This window comes from Rhinatrema bivittatum, chromosome 1 (assembly GCF_901001135.1).
Source record: "Rhinatrema bivittatum chromosome 1, aRhiBiv1.1, whole genome shotgun sequence".
Taxonomy (NCBI): domain Eukaryota; kingdom Metazoa; phylum Chordata; class Amphibia; order Gymnophiona; family Rhinatrematidae; genus Rhinatrema; species Rhinatrema bivittatum.
Window position 1 is genome coordinate 654498063 of NC_042615.1, and position 19180 is coordinate 654517242.

The window sequence follows — 19180 nt, forward strand, 5'->3', positions numbered from 1 at the left end:
TAGGCCAGAAGAGAGTGTCCGAGTGAAGTGCAAGGGCCAGAACCAGAGTATCAGTCCAGAATGGTCAGCCAAAGCAGGGGTCAATACCAAGGTCAGTCCGAGCGTAGTCAAGGCAAGCGAGGGTCGGTTCCAGGCAGCAGACGAAGAGAATGGTCAGGCAGGCAATGGTCAGTTCCAGGCAGCAGACAAAGAGAATGGTCAGGCAAGCAATGGTCAGTTCCAGGCAGCAGACAAAGGGAGTGGTCAGGCAGGGAGTGGTCAGTTCCAGGCAGCAGACAAGAGAATGGTCAGGCAGGCAGAGGTCAGTACCAGAGATCAGTCCGAGGAGGTACTACCTGAGTAAGGATACAGGAACACACAGAGACTCAGGAACAGGGAGACGCTGGAAAAAGGAGACACTTAGAACATAAGGCAAGCTTACTACACCACGGTGTCAACCCAATTGCCAAAGCGAGGTCCTGGGGACAGGGCCTCGCTATTTATAGGAAGTTCATGTGACGTCACCCGGCGGCAGCGAAGCCTGGTTTCCTGAGCTGGTTCCTTTAAAGGGAGTGATGTGAGCCACGCGTGTGCTTAGGGGTGGGGCCGATGTGGTCGAAGACACAGATCCCCAAAGGGAGCTCCGCTATGAGGCCTGTGGCGTGGAGGAAGCCGGAGAGGGCCGTGGTGAGCGACGTGGATGGCGGGAGCTGGCAGCAGCGGCGAGACCGGAGCTAGTCGAGGGCAGCGTGAGGTGAGCAGGTCCGGTCGTGGCACTCACGCGGCTAGAACGCCCAACATCAGCAGCATTTGATACCATTGATCATGCTTTGGTACTAAAATGACTAGAGCAAACTGGGGTACATGATGTGGTATTTAAGTGGTTTAAATCTTTTCTCACTGGGCACTGTCAAAAAATTGTATTAGAAGGTATTAAATCTTCTTTCTTCTTCCTAAAAACTTGAGTTCCAGAAGGTTCTACATTGTCAACAATGCTTTTTAACATTTCTATTGCTCCTGTCTATAAGTTGCTAGCAAGGCTGTATGTCAGTTTCCGGATTTAAGCAGATGGCAGTCAGTTTTTTATACATTTTTGAAAATGCTCTAAACAAAGTAATTTCGTGCTTGAAGTGATTTCTGATTTTGTTTATCTGAAAATAAACTATTCTTCAATATGGAAAAAAATAGAGATTTTATACCTTGCAAGAATCCCCTGTTCAGAAGTTCTCAGTCATGTTATAATTAATGACATGTCTATTCCTATTGTCTCCAAGGCACGAAATTTGTGGGTGGTCATGAATACAAAGTTAACCATTAAACCCCAAATAAGTAAAATTGTGAATGGGGCTTTTTATAAGCTTTGCTTCTTGGGTAGATTGTGTCCTTTTTTGAATGAGGCTGACCTAACAGTTGTCACGCATACACTTATGATTTTCTCTTTTAATTATTGCAGTTTCCTATACTTAGGTTTGCCCTATACTACCTTATGTGTGATGCAGCTAGTACAAAACGCAGGTGCTCATATTATTTCTGGTACTTTCTTCAACATCATATTGCTTCTGCTTTGGTTAAGCTTCATTTTCTACCAATAGGTTGGCATATTAAATTTAAAATCTTATTGTAGATTTCTAAGGGAATTTGTGGGCTAGCCCCCTGCACTCTCCCCCCCCCCCCCCCCCCCCAGTGTTTAATGCTGCACTAAAATTGTATCAACCTATGTGTAACCTTTGATCATAATCACAAAATGTGTTATGTGTTTCTCCATTCAAACAGATCAGACTTCATGAATTCTGTAAATGTCCTTTTTATGTCCAGGTGGGATCCATTATTTGGAATGCTCTTCCAAACTTTATTAAATCTGAACTTTCACTGTTAGAATTTAGAAAATTAGTAAAAACATACTTTTTTTGGACAGGCTTTCAATAATGTAATAAGTTGAGTGGACAGATGATAGTAGTTTTGCACTGCTTTTATTTTTGTTAATTATATCACTTCTTTTTTTTTTTTTTTTACAGAAGATTGAATCTGTAATAGCATAGCACTGGTAAATGGCAAGTTGTTAAGAGCATGTTCTGGTAATGGCACATTAATCAAGTGTCGATGGATCAATAATAGCTTGAGAATATGGAGCCTATTATGACTAGTTTTTAAACGTGACTATGTGTTCCTGTTATGCTTTTAATTTTTTAGCACTTTTATCTTGTTTGTTTATGGTTTTATTTGTAATGTAATGTTTATATCATTTATTTATCTTTTGTAAATGTTCCTTGTAAACTGCTTAGAAACAATAAGTGGTCTAGACATTTTTTAAATAAATGCCTGTCAACCCCATTGTTTTTACTGCTACTGGGTGTGTTTGCATATGTGTGTGTGAGAAAGTTTGTGATTAGGTGAAAGAGAGGTAACTCCCCTTCACAGAGGTAATACCCAGCTCTAGCCTTGCTTCCCCCACTTTGCTTCCCCTCTTCCTGCTCCAAAGTTCCACTTCTTTTTTTGTCTACAAATTAAGCCCTGGATCTCATCATATGTTTAGTACACATCTCTGCTTTTAATTGTAACAATGTGATCTTATTCTGATCTTGATTTTCTGATTGTTGGGAATAATCTTTTAATTTTCTGAAGATGTTATACATATTGCATCATTTGTAATTTATATGCTGCAATTCTGGCTGGATTACCAATGGAATCTAACAATCTAGTGTCTTTCCCAAGAGGAGTACTTGAAAAGGTTTTAAATATTTTTGCTCTTCTTTTGCTGACTCCACTACTAATGAATCATGTGATAGTTGAGTACTCTGTACTTCGGTGTTGATGTTTTTTGTTACCAGTGGCCCTGACAGTGATGTCTTCCGGAGCTTAGCTTGAAGATCTTGTAAAGCCTTGTGAAGTGTTACAGCTTTCATCTGTTTAGGAGGTTGTATACATTTTAAAACTTTGAATTCCTTTATTTTCTGTGAATCCTCATCCAATTTATCGGGTATTGAAATTGCCATCTTTTGTAAAAAAAAAAAAAAAAAAAAAGAAAGAAAGAAAATGGATATGATAGATCATCAATAGGTGTAGTGTTTCTGGGAGGATTTGGAGATGGTAATGATGGCAACTCAGTTGATTTCTCCATTTATTGGTAAGAGTACGCCTCATAAGACTCTTTTAATTAGATGGGTTTATAGGTGAATCTATTCAGGGTGATCTTGAATCTGCAGAGTTCAATTCTGGCTGAAAATTTGAAATAAAAGTGTCAGAAGACTGAACCTAAAACTGTGAAATAAGTCATTCTAGGATTGATTCTGAGAATTGTTCTTTTGAAGAAGTTGATGGTAAGTTTGACACATAGGATTTTACAAAATCTGATCATAGTCTCTGAATGAAAGAGTGACATTCAGGCAAAGGGGTGAGAGATATATTCATTGATGATATTTCGTATTCTGAAAATAAAATCACTGAAGAATAGGGATGTGAATCGTTTTTTGACGATTTAAAATATCGTCCGATATATTTTAAATCGTCAAAAAATCGTTAGGGCCACGATACAATACCAATTCCCCCGATTTATCGTTAAAAAATCGTAAATCGGGGGAAGGGGGAGGGCAGGAAAACCGGCACACTAAAACCCCCTAAAACCCACCCCCGACCCTTTAAATTAAATCCCCCACCCTCCCGAACCCCCCCCCCAAACGCTTTAAATTACCTGGGGATCCGGCGGTGGTCCAGAGCGGCGGCGGTCCGGAACGGCCCCCTCAATAGAATCGTGTTGTCTTCAGCCGGCACCATTTTTCAAAATGGCTGCCGCAAAATGGCGGCGGCCATAGACAAAAACGATTCGACGGAGGAGGTCGTTCCGGACCCCCGCTGGACTTTTGGCAAGTCTTGTGGGGGTCAGGAGGCCCCCCCAAGCTGGCCAAAAGTTTCCTGGGAGTCCAGCGGGGTTCCGGGAGCGATTTCTCGCCGCGAATCGTTTTCGTACGGAAAATGGCGCCGGCGCGAGATCGACTGCAGGAGGTCGTTCAGCGGGGGTTCCAGACCGCCGCTGAACGACCTCCTGCACTCGATCTCCTGCCGGCGCCATTTTCCGTACGAAAACGATCCGCGGCGAGAAATCGCTCCCGGAACCCCGCTGGACTCCCAGGAAACTTTTGGCCAGCTTGGGGGGGCCTCCTGACCCCCACAAGACTTGCCAAAAGTCCAGCGGGGGTCCGGAACGACCTCCTCCGTCGAATCGTTTTTGTCTATGGCCGCCGCCATTTTGCGGCGGCCATTTTGAAAAATGGCGCCGGCTGAAGACAACACGATTCTATTGAGGGGGCCGTTCCGGACCGCCGCCATTCTGGACCACCGCCGGATCCCCAGGTAATTTAAAGCATTTGGGGGGGGGGTTCGGGAGGGTGGGGGATTTAATTTAAAGGGTCGGGGTGGGTTTTAGGGGGGTTTAGTGTGCCGGCTCACGATTTTAACGATTTTTCACGATAGTTTACACACCCAAACGGCAACAATACGATTCCCTCCCCCTCCCAGCCAAAATCGATCGTTAAGACGATCGAGGACACGATTCACATCTCTACTGAAGAATAAAAAGTCAGAATGTTTCGCTGATAGCTTTCGGTATTGTATGCTTCTGCGTCAAAGATGATGACTCTAATGGCACCAACTGAGCAGTTCCAGTTTCTCAGTGCCAACCTGTGATTGTGCCATAAGCAGAGCCAACTATTTCTTTGTGCCAACTTAGAAGGCACCATTCTCTGAGCCGTGGTTTTCTCAGTGTAGAATCTTTTTAGTGATGGTTCTAAAGAAGATCGATGCTTTTTCTTTTCATCAGAGTGATGAGAAAGGGGAGGAATTTTCCCTTCCTCTCGTGGTTTCTGACCTCTTGTATGCTGATCCTTTGGATACTGACTTTTCTTTCTTCAGAAAGAAAAATGTTTCTAGTTTAAATTTCATGTCTTTATAGAAATGGGCCTGCAGAATCATCTGACCACAAGGGCCACATTTTCCTGAATCACGGTTCAAGTCGAGGCATCTGAGGTATAAATTGTACTGATCCTGGCTTGTCATTTTATGCCGGTATTTGGAATATAACCTTGAAGGTCTCTTACTGGCCCTCAAAGATCTGCCTGACATCCTGAAGAAACTCATAGCGAAACAACTTCTAATTTTTTTTCAAATTAATAGGTTCATTCATCATTTTGCGATAGGCCGTTATCGCGCACATTGCATGCGATAAACAGCATAGACCTATGTTCTAGCAATGTATGGCAGTACAGAGTTTGTGACGGCTTGCTGTAACAGCTAATGAGTCTGTGTGAGTCCTTCCTCCACAAACATTATCTATAGCTGCCCACAGGTAACACTTCTGTGACAGACATATATAACCCCTACTTAGGGCAAGATTCTGACATGTCTGTATCTTTGTTTTTAAAATTATGCATGTGTTTTGAACATTTGTAAACCGCCTAGATGGATATACTTTATCCATTTGTGCGGTATATAAAAACTTTTAAATAAAAAAATAAATGGGCCCTTGAAGGGCTTAGGTGGCACAAAATGGCTGTCAGTGAAGCTACTGAACAGCTGCTACACTATAGGTTCAGCAGTAAGTGCTGTTACACAGTTCTACAGTTAGTTGTGAGCAGGCCTGCTCTGCTCTGCTCTATACAGTACATGTAATCCTCTGTGTATTGCATTCTGTGTTGACCTAGTGTGGTCAGCTGAACAGGTTATGAGCGTACAGGCTGCCTCCATAGTAACTGCCACATAGTTTTAATTGTATAGGCCTACTGCTTCCACAGGAACAGTAGCATGTAGCCCATACTGCTAACATAATTTAGTGTTTGACTCGGTGACTGACGTGTACTGTGTGTGGCTTGATCACTCAGTGTGTGTATTGCATTAGGAGTTTGCTCCCTTGGCCCTGCATTCCAATACTCCTTAGCAGGAAGTGTGTGTTCCAAAATTTAGCACTGACACCTTTTTCCTAGCTTTGATGGAGTGCTTGCCCTCTGGAGAAGGTGTGCCCCTGACAGGGCAGCATATGGACAGCGGTAGGCATGGCCTTACCCCTTTAACAGCTCATTTTCAACAGATACACTCACAGTTTATATGTAGTGTTAACTGAGAGGTAGAGGTGTACAGGTGGCCATGGTAGCACATGCAGTATGCTGTACAACATTAATGTTGTACCTAACATTTGGCTGTTTTTCTCACCGTGGACTCACCCCCACACTGAGGTTTTACCACCAACTACTTACAGTAGGCTGAATAATGCAGTTATTATTGGGTGTGCTTCCTACCCACAACTAGGCCTGGCACAGACCCTTGGAAAGTAATGGAGGAAGGTTGTGCTCCTAAATAAACTGCCCGGTGAATGTGGGAATGGTGTGATGCATGGAACAGGCACTGTAAAGAAGTATGTAATGCTATGCCTATAGAGCCACTTCAGATGAGTGCTTGCCATCATGCAGCTTTACATGCTGCATCTACTGACAAACCTGGTGCATGGGTTTGTGTGTGTGTGGAGGTGAGGGTGTTGTAGCTGGTGCTTGTCTTACGACGTCACACAGTCGTTGGGAACGTCCTATTACAGAGTTCCTTTTTTCTGACTCTGTTCTTATTTAGCACCTCTCCATATCTGATATTATGCACATCTCACAGAGGTTGCCACACCAGCCCCCCTTATCTATTTATTTATTTATTTATTTATTTATTTATTTGAAATCTTTTCTATATCGTCGTTTAGTAATGTACCATCACAACGGTTTACATAGAGGCACATAAATTTAGTTTGGTTAAAAAATGTATCTATGAAAGTGCCATTACAGTGTCGATACATGCTTATATAATATAAGATAGGTGACATGGATCTAGTCCATTTATATGCTTAATAGGGAAATCATACAAGAATGTGCTTACACTGAAGTTCTCTAACATTATTATTTGAGTATATAAAAAGATAAAAGAATAGAATTTGTGATCATGCATCTCGGTAACCTTGTTCTGAGTTTCTTATTCTCCATTCACATTGTAAAATGCTTTTCTGAATAGCCATGTTTTTAAGCTTTTTTTGAAGAGTTTTGGGTCACTCTATAATCTTGTTTCTAGTGGCAATGTGTTCCATAATGTTGGACCAACCAAGGATAATGTTCGCTCTCTAACTTGTGTTAGTTTTGCTGTCTTTACCGAGGGGATGGTTAATAGAGCTTTATTGGCTGATCTCAGATTTCTCTGGGGTACGTGTAAGCAAAGCGCTGTGTTTAAACAGTTGGCTTTTTCTTCATTGATTAGTTTGTGAATTATGTATAATGTTTTATATTGCACTCTCTGCTCTATTGGTAACCAGTGTAGCTCGGCCAGTGTTTGAGTGATGTGATCTCTTTTGCTCTTGCCGGTGAGTATTCTGGCAGCAGAGTTCTGTAGGACTTGTAGTGATCTTATTGTCAAGTACAGCAATTTATTTATTTAGTGCTTTTTTATACCGGCATTCATGATACAATCATATCATGTCGGTTTACAAGGAACAGGGGTAAAATAACCTTAAACTTTAACATAGCGAAGAGAGGCAAAAGTTACAATGAAACAAGGATAATGGAACTAGGGGAAGAAGAAGACAACGCAGAAAGTAACTCAATGACAATAACAATTATTTGCAGTGTGCTGAATATTCAGTAATGATAGCTATGGCGGATCGGTGAAATTAGGGAAAGGCTTGTTTAAATAACCAAGTCTTAAGCCTTTTCTAAATTTCAACAGGCAGGGTTATTGTCTGAGTTCAGGGGGAATAGCATTCCATATGATTGGTCCCGCTGTAGAGAAGGTCCATTCTCTGGTAGCTAGATGATGGGTGGATTTGGTTGGGGGGGGGGCGTGCAGGGATCCTCTGAAGGCTTCTCTGATAGGTCTAGACAAGGTGTGTAGTCTGAGTGGGAATTGAAGGTTAAGAGGGGCTTGGTTATGGATGGTTTTGTGGATGATGGTGAGGGACTTGTGTAGAATTCTGAAACTTACTGGTAGTCAGTGTACATTTCTGAGGATGGGAGTGATGTGGTCTCTTCTGCAAGTGTTTGTCAGGATTCTGGCCGTCGTGTTTTGAAGCATCTTAAGGGGTTTGATGGAGGAGGCGGGGAGACCTAGCAAAATGGAATTGCAGTAGTCTAATCCTAGAAATAGTGTGTTACAGTAGTACTGTCCTAAAGTGTTTTATGGTTAGTAGCGGTTTTAGCCTCCTGAAGACCATAAGTTTGGCGTAGCCTTCTCTGACTTTAAGTGATCAGGCACCGACGAGCGGGGAGGCCTTTTTTCCATCTTGGGCCCCCGCAATAACTTTATTCCAACATGAAAAATAAAAATAAGAAGGGAACATCGGGAGGTGAGATGAAAGAGAGAGAGAGAGACCACGCCCCCTCCCACGACATCACCGAGAGCTTGGTCGGCGGTTGAGGGGCACCTCAACATCAGGCGCCGATGAGCGGGGAGGCCTTTTTTCCATCTTGGGCCCCCGCAATAACTTTATTTCAACATGAAAAATAAAAATAAGAAGGGAACATCGGGAGGTGAGATGAAAGAGAGAGAGAGAGACCACGCCCCCTCCCACGACATCACCAAGAGCTTGGTCGGCGGTTGAGGGGTGCCTCAACATCAGGTGCCGACGAGCGGGGAGGCCTTTTTTCCATCTTGGGCCCCCGCAATAACTTTATTCCAACATGAAAAACAAAAATAAGAAGGGAATATCGGGAGGTGAGATGAAAGAGAGAGAGACCACGCTCCCTCCCACGACGTCACCGAGAGCTTCGTCGACGGTTGAAAAGCACATCACCATTAGGCGCCGCACGCCGTGCGACGAAGGGGTGCGACAAAGGGGTTCTCCCCTTTGTGCACCCCTTCGTGCAATCCTTGGTGCCTCATTTAATATTCTTTTTTCTTGTTAACTAACCCTTTCCTCCAAGTCTTTACCTTTTTCTTTGGCATGTTAACTAGTTTAGTTATAAATGTTCATTGTATCAGACAATGGAACTTTATTTCCTGCTTTTTCTGTTTAATGTAAACCGGTATGATTTACATTTAATGTAAGAATGTCGGTATATAAAAATTAGAAATAAATAAATAAATAAATGTGTTGTTTAAGGCTAAGTTCCATGTCAATTATTACTCCTAGGTTTCAAGCTTTCGCGGCTAGATCCACTTTCTGATCATTTTTAAGTTTGATGGGGTTTTGAATCAGTTCCATGTTTTTCCGTTCTAGGTGTATAAACTCCGTTTTTTCGATGTTTATTACTAGCTCCATTTGGCTTAGTAATTGTTTGATTATATCAAGGTACATCATTGCTAGGTTTAGCGTTTTATAAGTTGCTTCGTCTATGGGTAAAATTAGTTGAATGTCATCTGCGCATATGTAGTTTGTGATACCAAGTCCTGCCAGGAGGTGGCAGAGGGGTAACATATAGATGTTAAACAGTGTTGCTGAGAGTGCTAAACCCTGAGGTACTCCTGTTTTTAGTTTGATTTTGTTTGTTGTCATATTTTTTTATCTGTACTTGAAAAAATCTGTTGTTTAGGTATGATCTGAACCAGTCCAGTGTTTTGTTTTGCAGACCTATTTCTTCTAGCCTTTTTAAAAGTATGGTGTGGTTTACTGTGTCGAATGCTGCTGACAAATCCAATAGTATCATTACGTAGTGTTTCCCACTATCAAATCCTCGTAGGACATTATCCATGAGTGCGATTAGTAGTGTCTCAGTGCTGTAGTGTTTTCTAAAGCCGTATTGAAAGGGATAAAGTATGTTATTGATTTCTAGGTGTTCAGCTAGTTGTTCCTGTACCGTTTTTTCTATTACTTTAGCAAGGAGAGGAGGTAGGTTTGAGACTGGTCTGAGGTTATTTAAGATATTTGGGTCGCTGTTCTTTTTCTTCAATAGTGGTTTCATTATTGCGCCTTTTAGAATGCCTGGCATTATTCCTTCTTTAAGGTATAATGATTTTGGCTATTGTATGGGAGGCTATGTCAGCAAGTTGTTTTATCTCCATAGTTGGTATGGTATCTATTTTATGTGGGGCAGGATTTAAATTTTTTATCATGGATTCAACTTCGATGTCGGATACTTCGTCAAATGCGGACCATTGCATTGCATCTTTAAGCATTTTGATTTCCTGCTTTGTTGAGTTTGGGATCTTATCTCTTAGGTTTGTGATTTTGTCTGAGAAATAGTTTGCTATTTTGTTACATTTATTCTCTAGTGGGGTTTGGGGCACCTCGTTTTTGTCGTTCATCAGATTTTTTACAATGTTAAATAGTGTTCTTGGGTTGTTTCCAAATTTTTCAATTTTTGCGCTGAAGAATATTTTTTTTGCGTCAAGAATTACTTTTTTTATAATAAGCTAGTTGTTTCCTGTATTTAGTCAGACTTTCTGTTGATTTATATTTAGTCCATTCTTTTTCTTTTTTTCTCAGAGTTCGTTTGACCTCCTTTATCTTCTTGTTATACCATGGGTTTGATTGTCTAGGCTTAGTGATTTGAATTAGCTTTGTGGGATTTATATCGTCTGCTAATTTATTTGTGATTGACAGCCAAGCTGTTGTTGCGGCTTCGCAGTCTTTGTGGTCGAAGTGTATTAGTTTTTCTTCCAATTTATTTTTTAATATTTCAGTGTTGAATGGTGGGCGATACTCTATTTCGAGTGGTTCATTTTTTTTTCTTTAAGTTCTAGGCATTTAATAATGGATTGAATTAGGAAATGATCAGATCATAGAATTTGGTTGTAGGTTGTGTTCATGTGTTCAAGGAAGTTATGGTTTATATATGTTAGGTCAAGCGAATGCCCTGCTTTGTGTGTGGGTGTGTCTTTAATTAGTGTGAAGCCTAATGCTGTCATTATATCGTTTAGAGTCTGGCATGTATTTGTTAATGGGGAAACATCCATGTGAATGTTAAACTCTCCCAGCATGATGGTTGGTTTGAAAGTGTTTAAGTTTAATGTGAAGTACTCGATTAATGGGGAGATGTTTAGATCAAGTAGGCTGGGGGGCAGTAAATAAGGCAAATTTGCATGTGTTCTGTATCAAAGATAGCAATTTCATGGTTTCTAGGGGGCGTTGTAGGTATCAATTTACACTTACATTTTTTCTCAATAATTAGTGCTAGGCCACCGCCTCATCTATTTAGTCTTGGAATTGAGAATACATCGTAATTTCGGTGAGCTATTTGGTTTTTTAGGATAGTGTCTGATTTCTTTAACCAAAATTCCGTGATTGTGATAAAACTTGGTTTCGTATCATACAGTAGGTCAGTAATTATTGGGAATTTCTTTGTTATCAATTGGGCATTCGCTAGTAGAAATGTCAAAGTTAATAATTTATTCAGATTTAGATTTAAAATGTTTGATTCTGTAGTCTTTTTTACTTGAATTAGGTTGCTCAAGTTGGCTTTCCTGGTAACTGTTTGGTGTTTGTCTCTTATTTTTCTAAAGTAGTTATTTCTATACTTACCTTTGTTAAGGCAGGTTTTGATTGTTTGTGATGTCTTGTTGCCTTCTTCTCTTACTGTTTCCGTCATGTACAGATGTGTTGTGTGTTTTGCTGGTTTTCGTTCTCCAGATGGACTCTGGGTGTACGAAGGGGCGTACAAAGGGACTTGCCCCTTTGTTGCTCTCCTTTGGTGTGTGATGCCGGCGCACGGCGCCTCCGAGTCCCGGTCCTGTATAAATCCCCCCTCTTGGCACACTTTTTCTGACGCTGTCAACGTCAGCATCAGCGTCGGCCAAGGGGGAGGGGCGAGGGTCGAGCTTCCGGGTTCGATGCCACACCTCTGAAAAGAAGAGAAAAAAAGAGAAACAGGAGGGGAGAGAAGGAGAAAACAGAAACCAGGTTAGTCTTTCTGTATAGGCAGGGTGGCGACGCACTCCTTCTTCCGGGTCCCAATCCCATTAAAAATCCCCCCTCTTGGTGCGCTTTTCCTGACGCCGTCGACATCAGCGTCAGCCAAGGGGGAGGGGTGCGGGTCGAGCTTCCGGGTTCGATGCTGCACCTGTGAAATGAAGAGAAAAAAAGAGAAACAGGAGGGGAGAGAAGGAGAAAACAGAAACCAGGTTAGTCGGGCCTCGGTCTTTCTGTATAGGCAGGGTGGCGACGCACTCCCTCTGTGCTGTGTAAACGCAGGAACAGTATGTGTTACACTCCGCAGCCACAGACAGCTGCGGCCGCCATTGCTCACCTCCCTTTTTACAACTTCTGCTCCATTGGACGAACTCGCGGCTTCGGCCAGCTACCACCGGCCTTCTGGCCTCCGTTCCTGGGCCAATCCGAGCAGCATGGACGCTGCCGACTGCCATCTTACCCATGGGGTTCCCTAGGCGCTTGAGACTACTGGGTACCCGCTCCTCGGGGGTCCTCCTCATCTCTTGGCTATCCACTCCTCGGAGTGCCTCTCACCCAGACTCCAGCCTGCCTTACTCGAGGCCTTCTACGGGACTTCTGCTTACTTCCTGTTACTGTGAGTACCACTCTCTGGATCCCAGTTGTGATTTCTATGTGGGAATCCTCGCGGTGTACCCCCGCTCTGCGGACCATTGCCATGAGAACTCACTTCCGGGTTCCCCCCTGTGCTGTGGACCCATACCGTGACATCATCTGAGGAACCCTCGCCGATGTACCCCACTATGTGGACCACTACTGCGTTCTCCCACCGAGGAACCCTCCTGCATAACTTCACTACAGATTCAGTGTGTTACAGTGACTGTACTTTTCCGGCACCCCCGCTCCTCGGGTAGTGCTGCTTCCTCACTTGACTCTTGTCTCAAGCAAGTCTGACGTCAGCATCTGTGCTGCCATTCCGTGGCCCACCTCCTGGGGTCACCCTCTATGTCTCCACCTCTAAGTCTGCTGTATCTCATCCCGCAGCCGAGGCTCCACCTCCTGACGGTGAGGCCCAGCGGGGCTCTTCCCCCTGGGTGGTTCCACCTCTCACCTCGGCTAAAGGGTCCACTCACTTACTTATCCTAACAGATTGCCAAGTCCATGGACCCGGCACAGCTCTCGACCCTCCAGGTTATCCCCGGCCTGGCCCAGCGAATTTCTGATCAGCAGAACGTTTCGGAGAACTTGGCTAATGCCATAAATATTTTAAATAACCGGCTGGACACTGCCACAACATCTGCCAAACTGAGTTCTACTCCACATATGCTGCTGTTCCGGCCACCCGTGCCCCTGCCGGCACCTCTTCGGTTTTCAGGTGACTCCTTGTCCTGTACGTACTTCCTGAATCAGTGCAACATGCACTTTTTCTTACAACCCACATACTTTCCTGACGTGGCTACTAAGACAACATACATCCTCTCCTTACTGGCCTGGGCCTTACCTTTGTGGGAACAAGTGGACCCAGTTCTCCAAGATCTGCCGGGCTTCCTCGCCCTTTTCTGCTCCGTCTTTGATGACCCTGCTCGCAATACCATTGCTGGCTCCACATTGCTGCACCTACATCAAGGTTCTGGATCCCTTCCCGAATACATCATCGAGTTTAGGACCCTTGCGTCTGAACTGCACTGGGATTTAGGCTGCCTACGTGCAATCTTCCTTGAGGGGCTGAGCCCGCGAATCAAAGATGAGCTAGCAGCTCAAGAACTTCCTGATACCCTGGATGCCCTCATAGATCTCGCAGGACGCATTGACCGCCTGCTTCGTGAACACTCACAAGAGATCCGAGCAGACAAGAGGGTGACTATGGGTACTCCCCACACTCATCCTGCACCTTCCACGAAGATCGCTGCTCCGCTAGAGGCCAATGAAGAGGTACCTACATTCAGGGCTATGTATGTACTGTGGTCAACCTGGTCATGCGGTACCTGCCTGGCCAGCATGGAGGCAGGAGGCCTAGGAGAAGAACCAGCAGCATGGATGCAGCATTTGCAGGAGATGAGAAGAGAAGACACCCAGTAGCACGGAGGCAGCACTTGTAGGAGAATAGAAGAGAAGACACCCAGCAGTATGGAGGTAGCACTTACAGGCGATGAGAAGAGATGACACCCAGCAGCACGGAGGTAGCACTTGCAGGAGATGAAAAGAGTGGACACCTAGCAGCATGGAGGAAGCACTTGCAAGAGATGAGAAGAGAGGAAACTCAGCAGCCAGGCAGGTACCGCATGACCAGGTTGACCACATTCTCCTGTATGCTGAACTTAATGGCCCTGAATCGAGCAGTGGTGCTAGATGCCTGGCTGAAGGGGGTGCCACTTCCTCTTCCAGAAAGGTGTTCTCCCTTTCCTCACTCTGTCCCGCTCCACTCCCTTCCACCCTTCCCCCCACCCCTGTCCTACCAACTCCCTCTGCCCTGTCTGTCTATCCCTATCCTCTCATACTCCTTCCCCCCAAACTCGCCTGACTAGCCCCTCCCCCTCCCACACCCTCCTGTCCCTTCCCTACTGCTTCTGTCTACTCCTGCACCTGTCCCTACTCCTTCCCCTGCCACTCCTGCCCACATCTGCCCCTTCCCTCTCCAGCCCCCTCCACTCCTCTCGCTTCATCTCTCCTCTTTCCCCACGCCTCTCATGCTCCATCCTTTCCACAGCCTCCAAACCTCCTTCACACACACACACACACCTCCTCAATGTACACACACACACCGCTCCTCAGCACGCACACACACACATAACTTCTCAGCACATACACACAGCTCCTCACCACCTCTGGTTCTCACCAATACTCCTCCACACCACCTCCACTCCTCCACACCACCTCCACTCCTCCAGACAAAAAAACAGATAAACAGGACAAACTGACAAAAACTCACTCCAGCAAAGATGACAAAATTCCAAGGGAAAGGGAAACAGATGAGAACAGATAACAAGACAATGCACTGAGAAAATTGCTATCTAGAACTTCCAACTACAACCAATCTACTCACTACGTCTCCTCTGACCAAACTCCTGGCACACCCTTAAACAGACACGTGCAGAAAGCCTCTTTTATAGTGGTGGAAAAATTGTGTGCCGTGATGATGCAACATTATTTACCTATGCGATGCGGTAGACCAGCTATTTGAATAAGCATATCCCTTTTCTTTATTGCATACATTATTCGTGTAATAAACAAAGCATTTTGATGAACCTAGGCCTAAATGAGATGTTGAGAGAAACCTCAAACAGACTGAAGGGAGGCAATAGAAAAAAAACACTGTAAAAGGCAGAAATGAGCAACAGCAAGAAGAGAGAACAAACCTCCAACCTTTCATGAAGCTAACAAAAAAAGACTGAAAGGAGCCATGCAAAAGCTTCAGCCAGGTAATTTCTTTCTGAGCTACAGAAAGCATGTATCTGCGACAGCATTGACAGATGATTTTGTCCATTTATGTGGCTGTAATTTTCCCTTTTTTTCCCCACAGAGAAACTTTGTGGAACCTTCTCAGACTCCCCAACACACACACACACACACACAGCTACAAGTATTTCAGGGTAATTGGAAATCAAATGTTCCCAAATGGATAAAGAGGGATTTTTAAAAAATCCTTATTAGATTTAATTATTGGATATTATTTGATATGTTTGCTTTCTTTAAATATTTCATTGGGGTATGGGAAATTTTTTTTAAATTCTGAATAAATTTTTAATTATTGAATATTTATCTATTTCTGTTTGTCAGCTGTTTTGAAATATTTATTTTTTATTAGTATGTTTTTATGATTATGTTTGGTTTTAGATTTCTTGATTTTATTGTTTGATATTTTATGAGGAACGGTGATGTTTGTGTTTTTACATTGTCACACCTCATATAGAGTCTTGCTTGTTCTGGTTTCCAGTTCACTTTTTCTCTGCACATTTTTACTTATAGTTTTATGGTATCTTTATTCTATATTTGGTGAGCATCTGTCTGTGTTCTACAGGTGTGATTAAGGTGAGGTATTCTGTTAGAATATAATTTCTATGTAGGGATCTATAGCAGCCTGACTTATTCTGTTTTCCTAATAAGAGGTATATTAGTGTTTTAGGTCCTGGAGTAATATTTTCACTGTTGCCTTTCAGGTGTGGTTGTTGCTGTTTGAGTGCTGGCAGTTAGTGCTGTTTCAGCATGAGAAGTTTACTATATTGTAATTTTAATTCAGTTTACTCATGACTTTCTGAGGGCCAAGTGCTACACAGTGGGGCGGATTTTAAGAGCCCTGCTCGCCTAAATCCGCCCAAATCCGGGCGGATTTAGGCGAGCAGGGCCCTGCGCGCCGGTGCGCCTATGTTCAATAGGCCTACTGGCGCGCGCAGACCCCGGGACTCGCGTAAGTCCCGGGGTTTGGCGAGGGGGGCGTGTCGGGAGCGTGTCGGGGGTGGGCCCGGTCGGCGCGGCGTTTTGGGGGCGTCTCGGCAGCGTTTTGGGGGCGGGCCCAGGGGCGTGGTTACGGCCCGTGGCGGTCCGGGGGCGTGGCCGCGCCCTCCGTACCCGCCCCCAGGTTGCGTCCCGGCGCGCGGGGATTTACGTCTCCCTCCGGGAGGCGTAAATCCCCCGACAAAGGTAAGGGGGGGTTTAGACAGGGCCGGGCGGGTAGGTTAGGTAGGGGAAGGGAGGGGAAGGTGAGGGGAGGGCAAAAGAAAGTTCCCTCCGAGGCCGCTCCGATTTCGGAGCGGCCTCGGAGGGAACGGGGGTAGGCTGCGCGGCTCGGCGTGCGCCGGCTATACAGAATCGATAGCCTTGCGCACGCTGATCCAGGATTTTAGCGGCTACGCACGTATCTACTAAAATCCCGCGTACTTTTGCTTGCGCCTGATGCGCCAGCAAAAGTACGCCAAATCGCGCGGTTTGAAAATCTACCCCAGTATGTGGAGGCCTAATCCGATTTGGGTTCCAATATATTTATAAATGGTCTGGAAAGGAATACGAGTGAGGTAATCAAATCTGCAGATAATACAAAATTACTCAGAGTAGTTAAATCACAAGCAGATTGGGATAAATTATAGGAGGACCTTTTAAGATTGGAAAATTGGGCATCCAAATGGCAGATGAAATTTATTGTGGATAAGTGCAAGATGATGATTACAGGGAAAAATAACCCATGATGTAGTTACATGATGTTAGGTTCCATATTAGGAGCTACCACCCAGGAAAGAGATCTAGGTGTCATAGTGGATAATACATTGACATTGTCTGCTCAGTGTGCTACGGCAGTCAGAAAAGCAAACAGAATGTTAGAAATTATTAGGAAAGGAATGGTGAATAAAACGGAAAATGTCATAATGCCCCTGTATTGCTCCATGGTGAGACCGCACCTTGAATACTGTGTACAATTCTGGTCGCCGTATATCAAAAATATATAGTTGTGATGGAGAATGTATACAGAAGGGCGACCAAAATGATAAAGGGGATGAAACAGCTCCCCTATGAGGAAAGACGCTGTTTAGCTTGGAGAAGAGATAGTGGAGGGGGGATATGATAGAGGTCTTTATAATCATGAGAGGTCTAGAACAGGTAAATGTGAATCGGTTATTTACTCTTTCGAGAAATAGAAAGACTAGCAGGCACTACATGAAGTTATAGCATGTAGCATATTTAAAACTAATCAGAGAAAATTCTTATTCACTCAACGCACAATTAAACTCTGGAGTTTGTGGATGTAGTTAGTGCAGTAGTGTAGCTGGTTTTAAAAAAGGTTTGGATAAGTTGTTGGAGGAGAAGTCCATTACCTGCTATTAATCAAGTTGTCTTAGAAAATAGACACTGCTATTACTGGCATCAGGTAGCATGGGATATACTTAGTTTTGGGGTATTTGCCAGGTACTTGTAGCCTGGATTGTCCACTGTTGGAAACAGGATGCTGAGCTTGATGGACCCTTGGTCTGACCCAGTATAGCAATTTCTTATGTTCTAACATTTTTTGCTTTTTTTTTTTTTAAAGTAATATACATGTTGTATGTGATATTTTTACCTCAGAAGACTGTATTTTGAATGTCCCTTTACATGTAACATCTGTTATTATAAATGTATATTTTTTAATTTTGTATGGGGAGGGCATATGTATTATGTTAGTCAAATAAAAAATGTATCACCTTATAGAATTCTTGGTTTATTGACCGAGAAATTGATTACTCTCAATTTAGGATGCAAATAAAAACCTGGTTCTTCTTTCAGGTTTTTAATGCAAAACACAAAATGCAAAGAAATTGAGAGATTGCAGGACACTACTTGACCTAATCTCGAATGTCCTAAATATGTAGCTGAGACATGCAGCTCAAACAAACAATTTGCTACATGTTATTATTTTCTGAATTAATTCACTAGTATTTCCCATTATGTTGTTTGTAGAGCTTAGTATTTTCTTGAGCACCTTTTTATTGCCAAATCAAAATGTTTATTTACTGCTATTTCAACTGCTGCTACTTTAAACTGTTATAAACTATCTAGTTTGTAAAACTGCAAATGGTCTTTGTACATTTGCTGCTTCTGTAATATACTATTAACTGCTTTGAAGGAATTTTTATATTTAAAAAGGCAGGTTATAAACCCCAATAAACTTTTTTCTGTGCATTCTTTAATTTAAAAATTAAAATACATATATAAACATTGAAAGAATGTCTCTGCTTCCCCCCCTGCTTATGTATTGTTGGCCTGCAATCAAATAGGATTATCTCTTTCTTACAAACAGCAATGAATGTTATTGATTGATTTTAAAAATGCTGACTGCTTGAGCATCCCTTCCTGATTAATTTACAAATTTTACAAATGTAAGTAGTTAAGGCATATGTATTTTAGTTGCATTTATTTTCTTATTTTTTTTAAGTTACAACGTGCAGTGAATTGGAACCTGAGGTCATTGGACTCTTGAAACGAACTTTGGTTAATTCTGTCAAAGGTATTGTTAATGAGATTATTTCTGTAATCCATTTGTGGGAGATGACTGAGAATTCTGGCTCCTACCCACATAAGCAGGTTATTCCTGAAAGTCTGCTTAAAGCCATCCCAAAGGAATGGAATTATACACCTAAAGAAATGAAGAGAAAAGAATCTGGGAAAAGTAAGTGACATTTAAATTCTGTGCTCCCTCTAACATAGTCATTAACACATCTTAAGAATTCATTTTCTATAGTCTTATAAGAGCATATCAAAACACCAGAATGAGAATAAACAAGTGATATGAAGATGTGACAGGAACTAATTATAGGAAAGTTTTCTGGATTCTATTTTTGGAAAATTCATTCAGTTGCACAGCAATTCATCTCTTAAAAACTGAGGACCTTTCTCCCATTC

General features: G+C 43.1%; 1 protein-coding gene across 4 annotated transcripts in view; it reads left to right on the forward strand.

Moving 5' to 3' along the window:
• Positions 1 to 19180, forward strand: part of KIAA0825 (KIAA0825 ortholog) — a 1025579-nt gene that overhangs the window by 535124 nt on the left and 471275 nt on the right. For all 4 annotated transcript variants that reach the window (XM_029573181.1, XM_029573174.1, XM_029573199.1 and 1 more), the window contains one exon: positions 18714 to 18947. In XM_029573181.1, coding sequence (XP_029429041.1) covers positions 18714 to 18947 — 234 coding nt within the window. The remainder of the gene's footprint in view (positions 1 to 18713; positions 18948 to 19180) is intronic.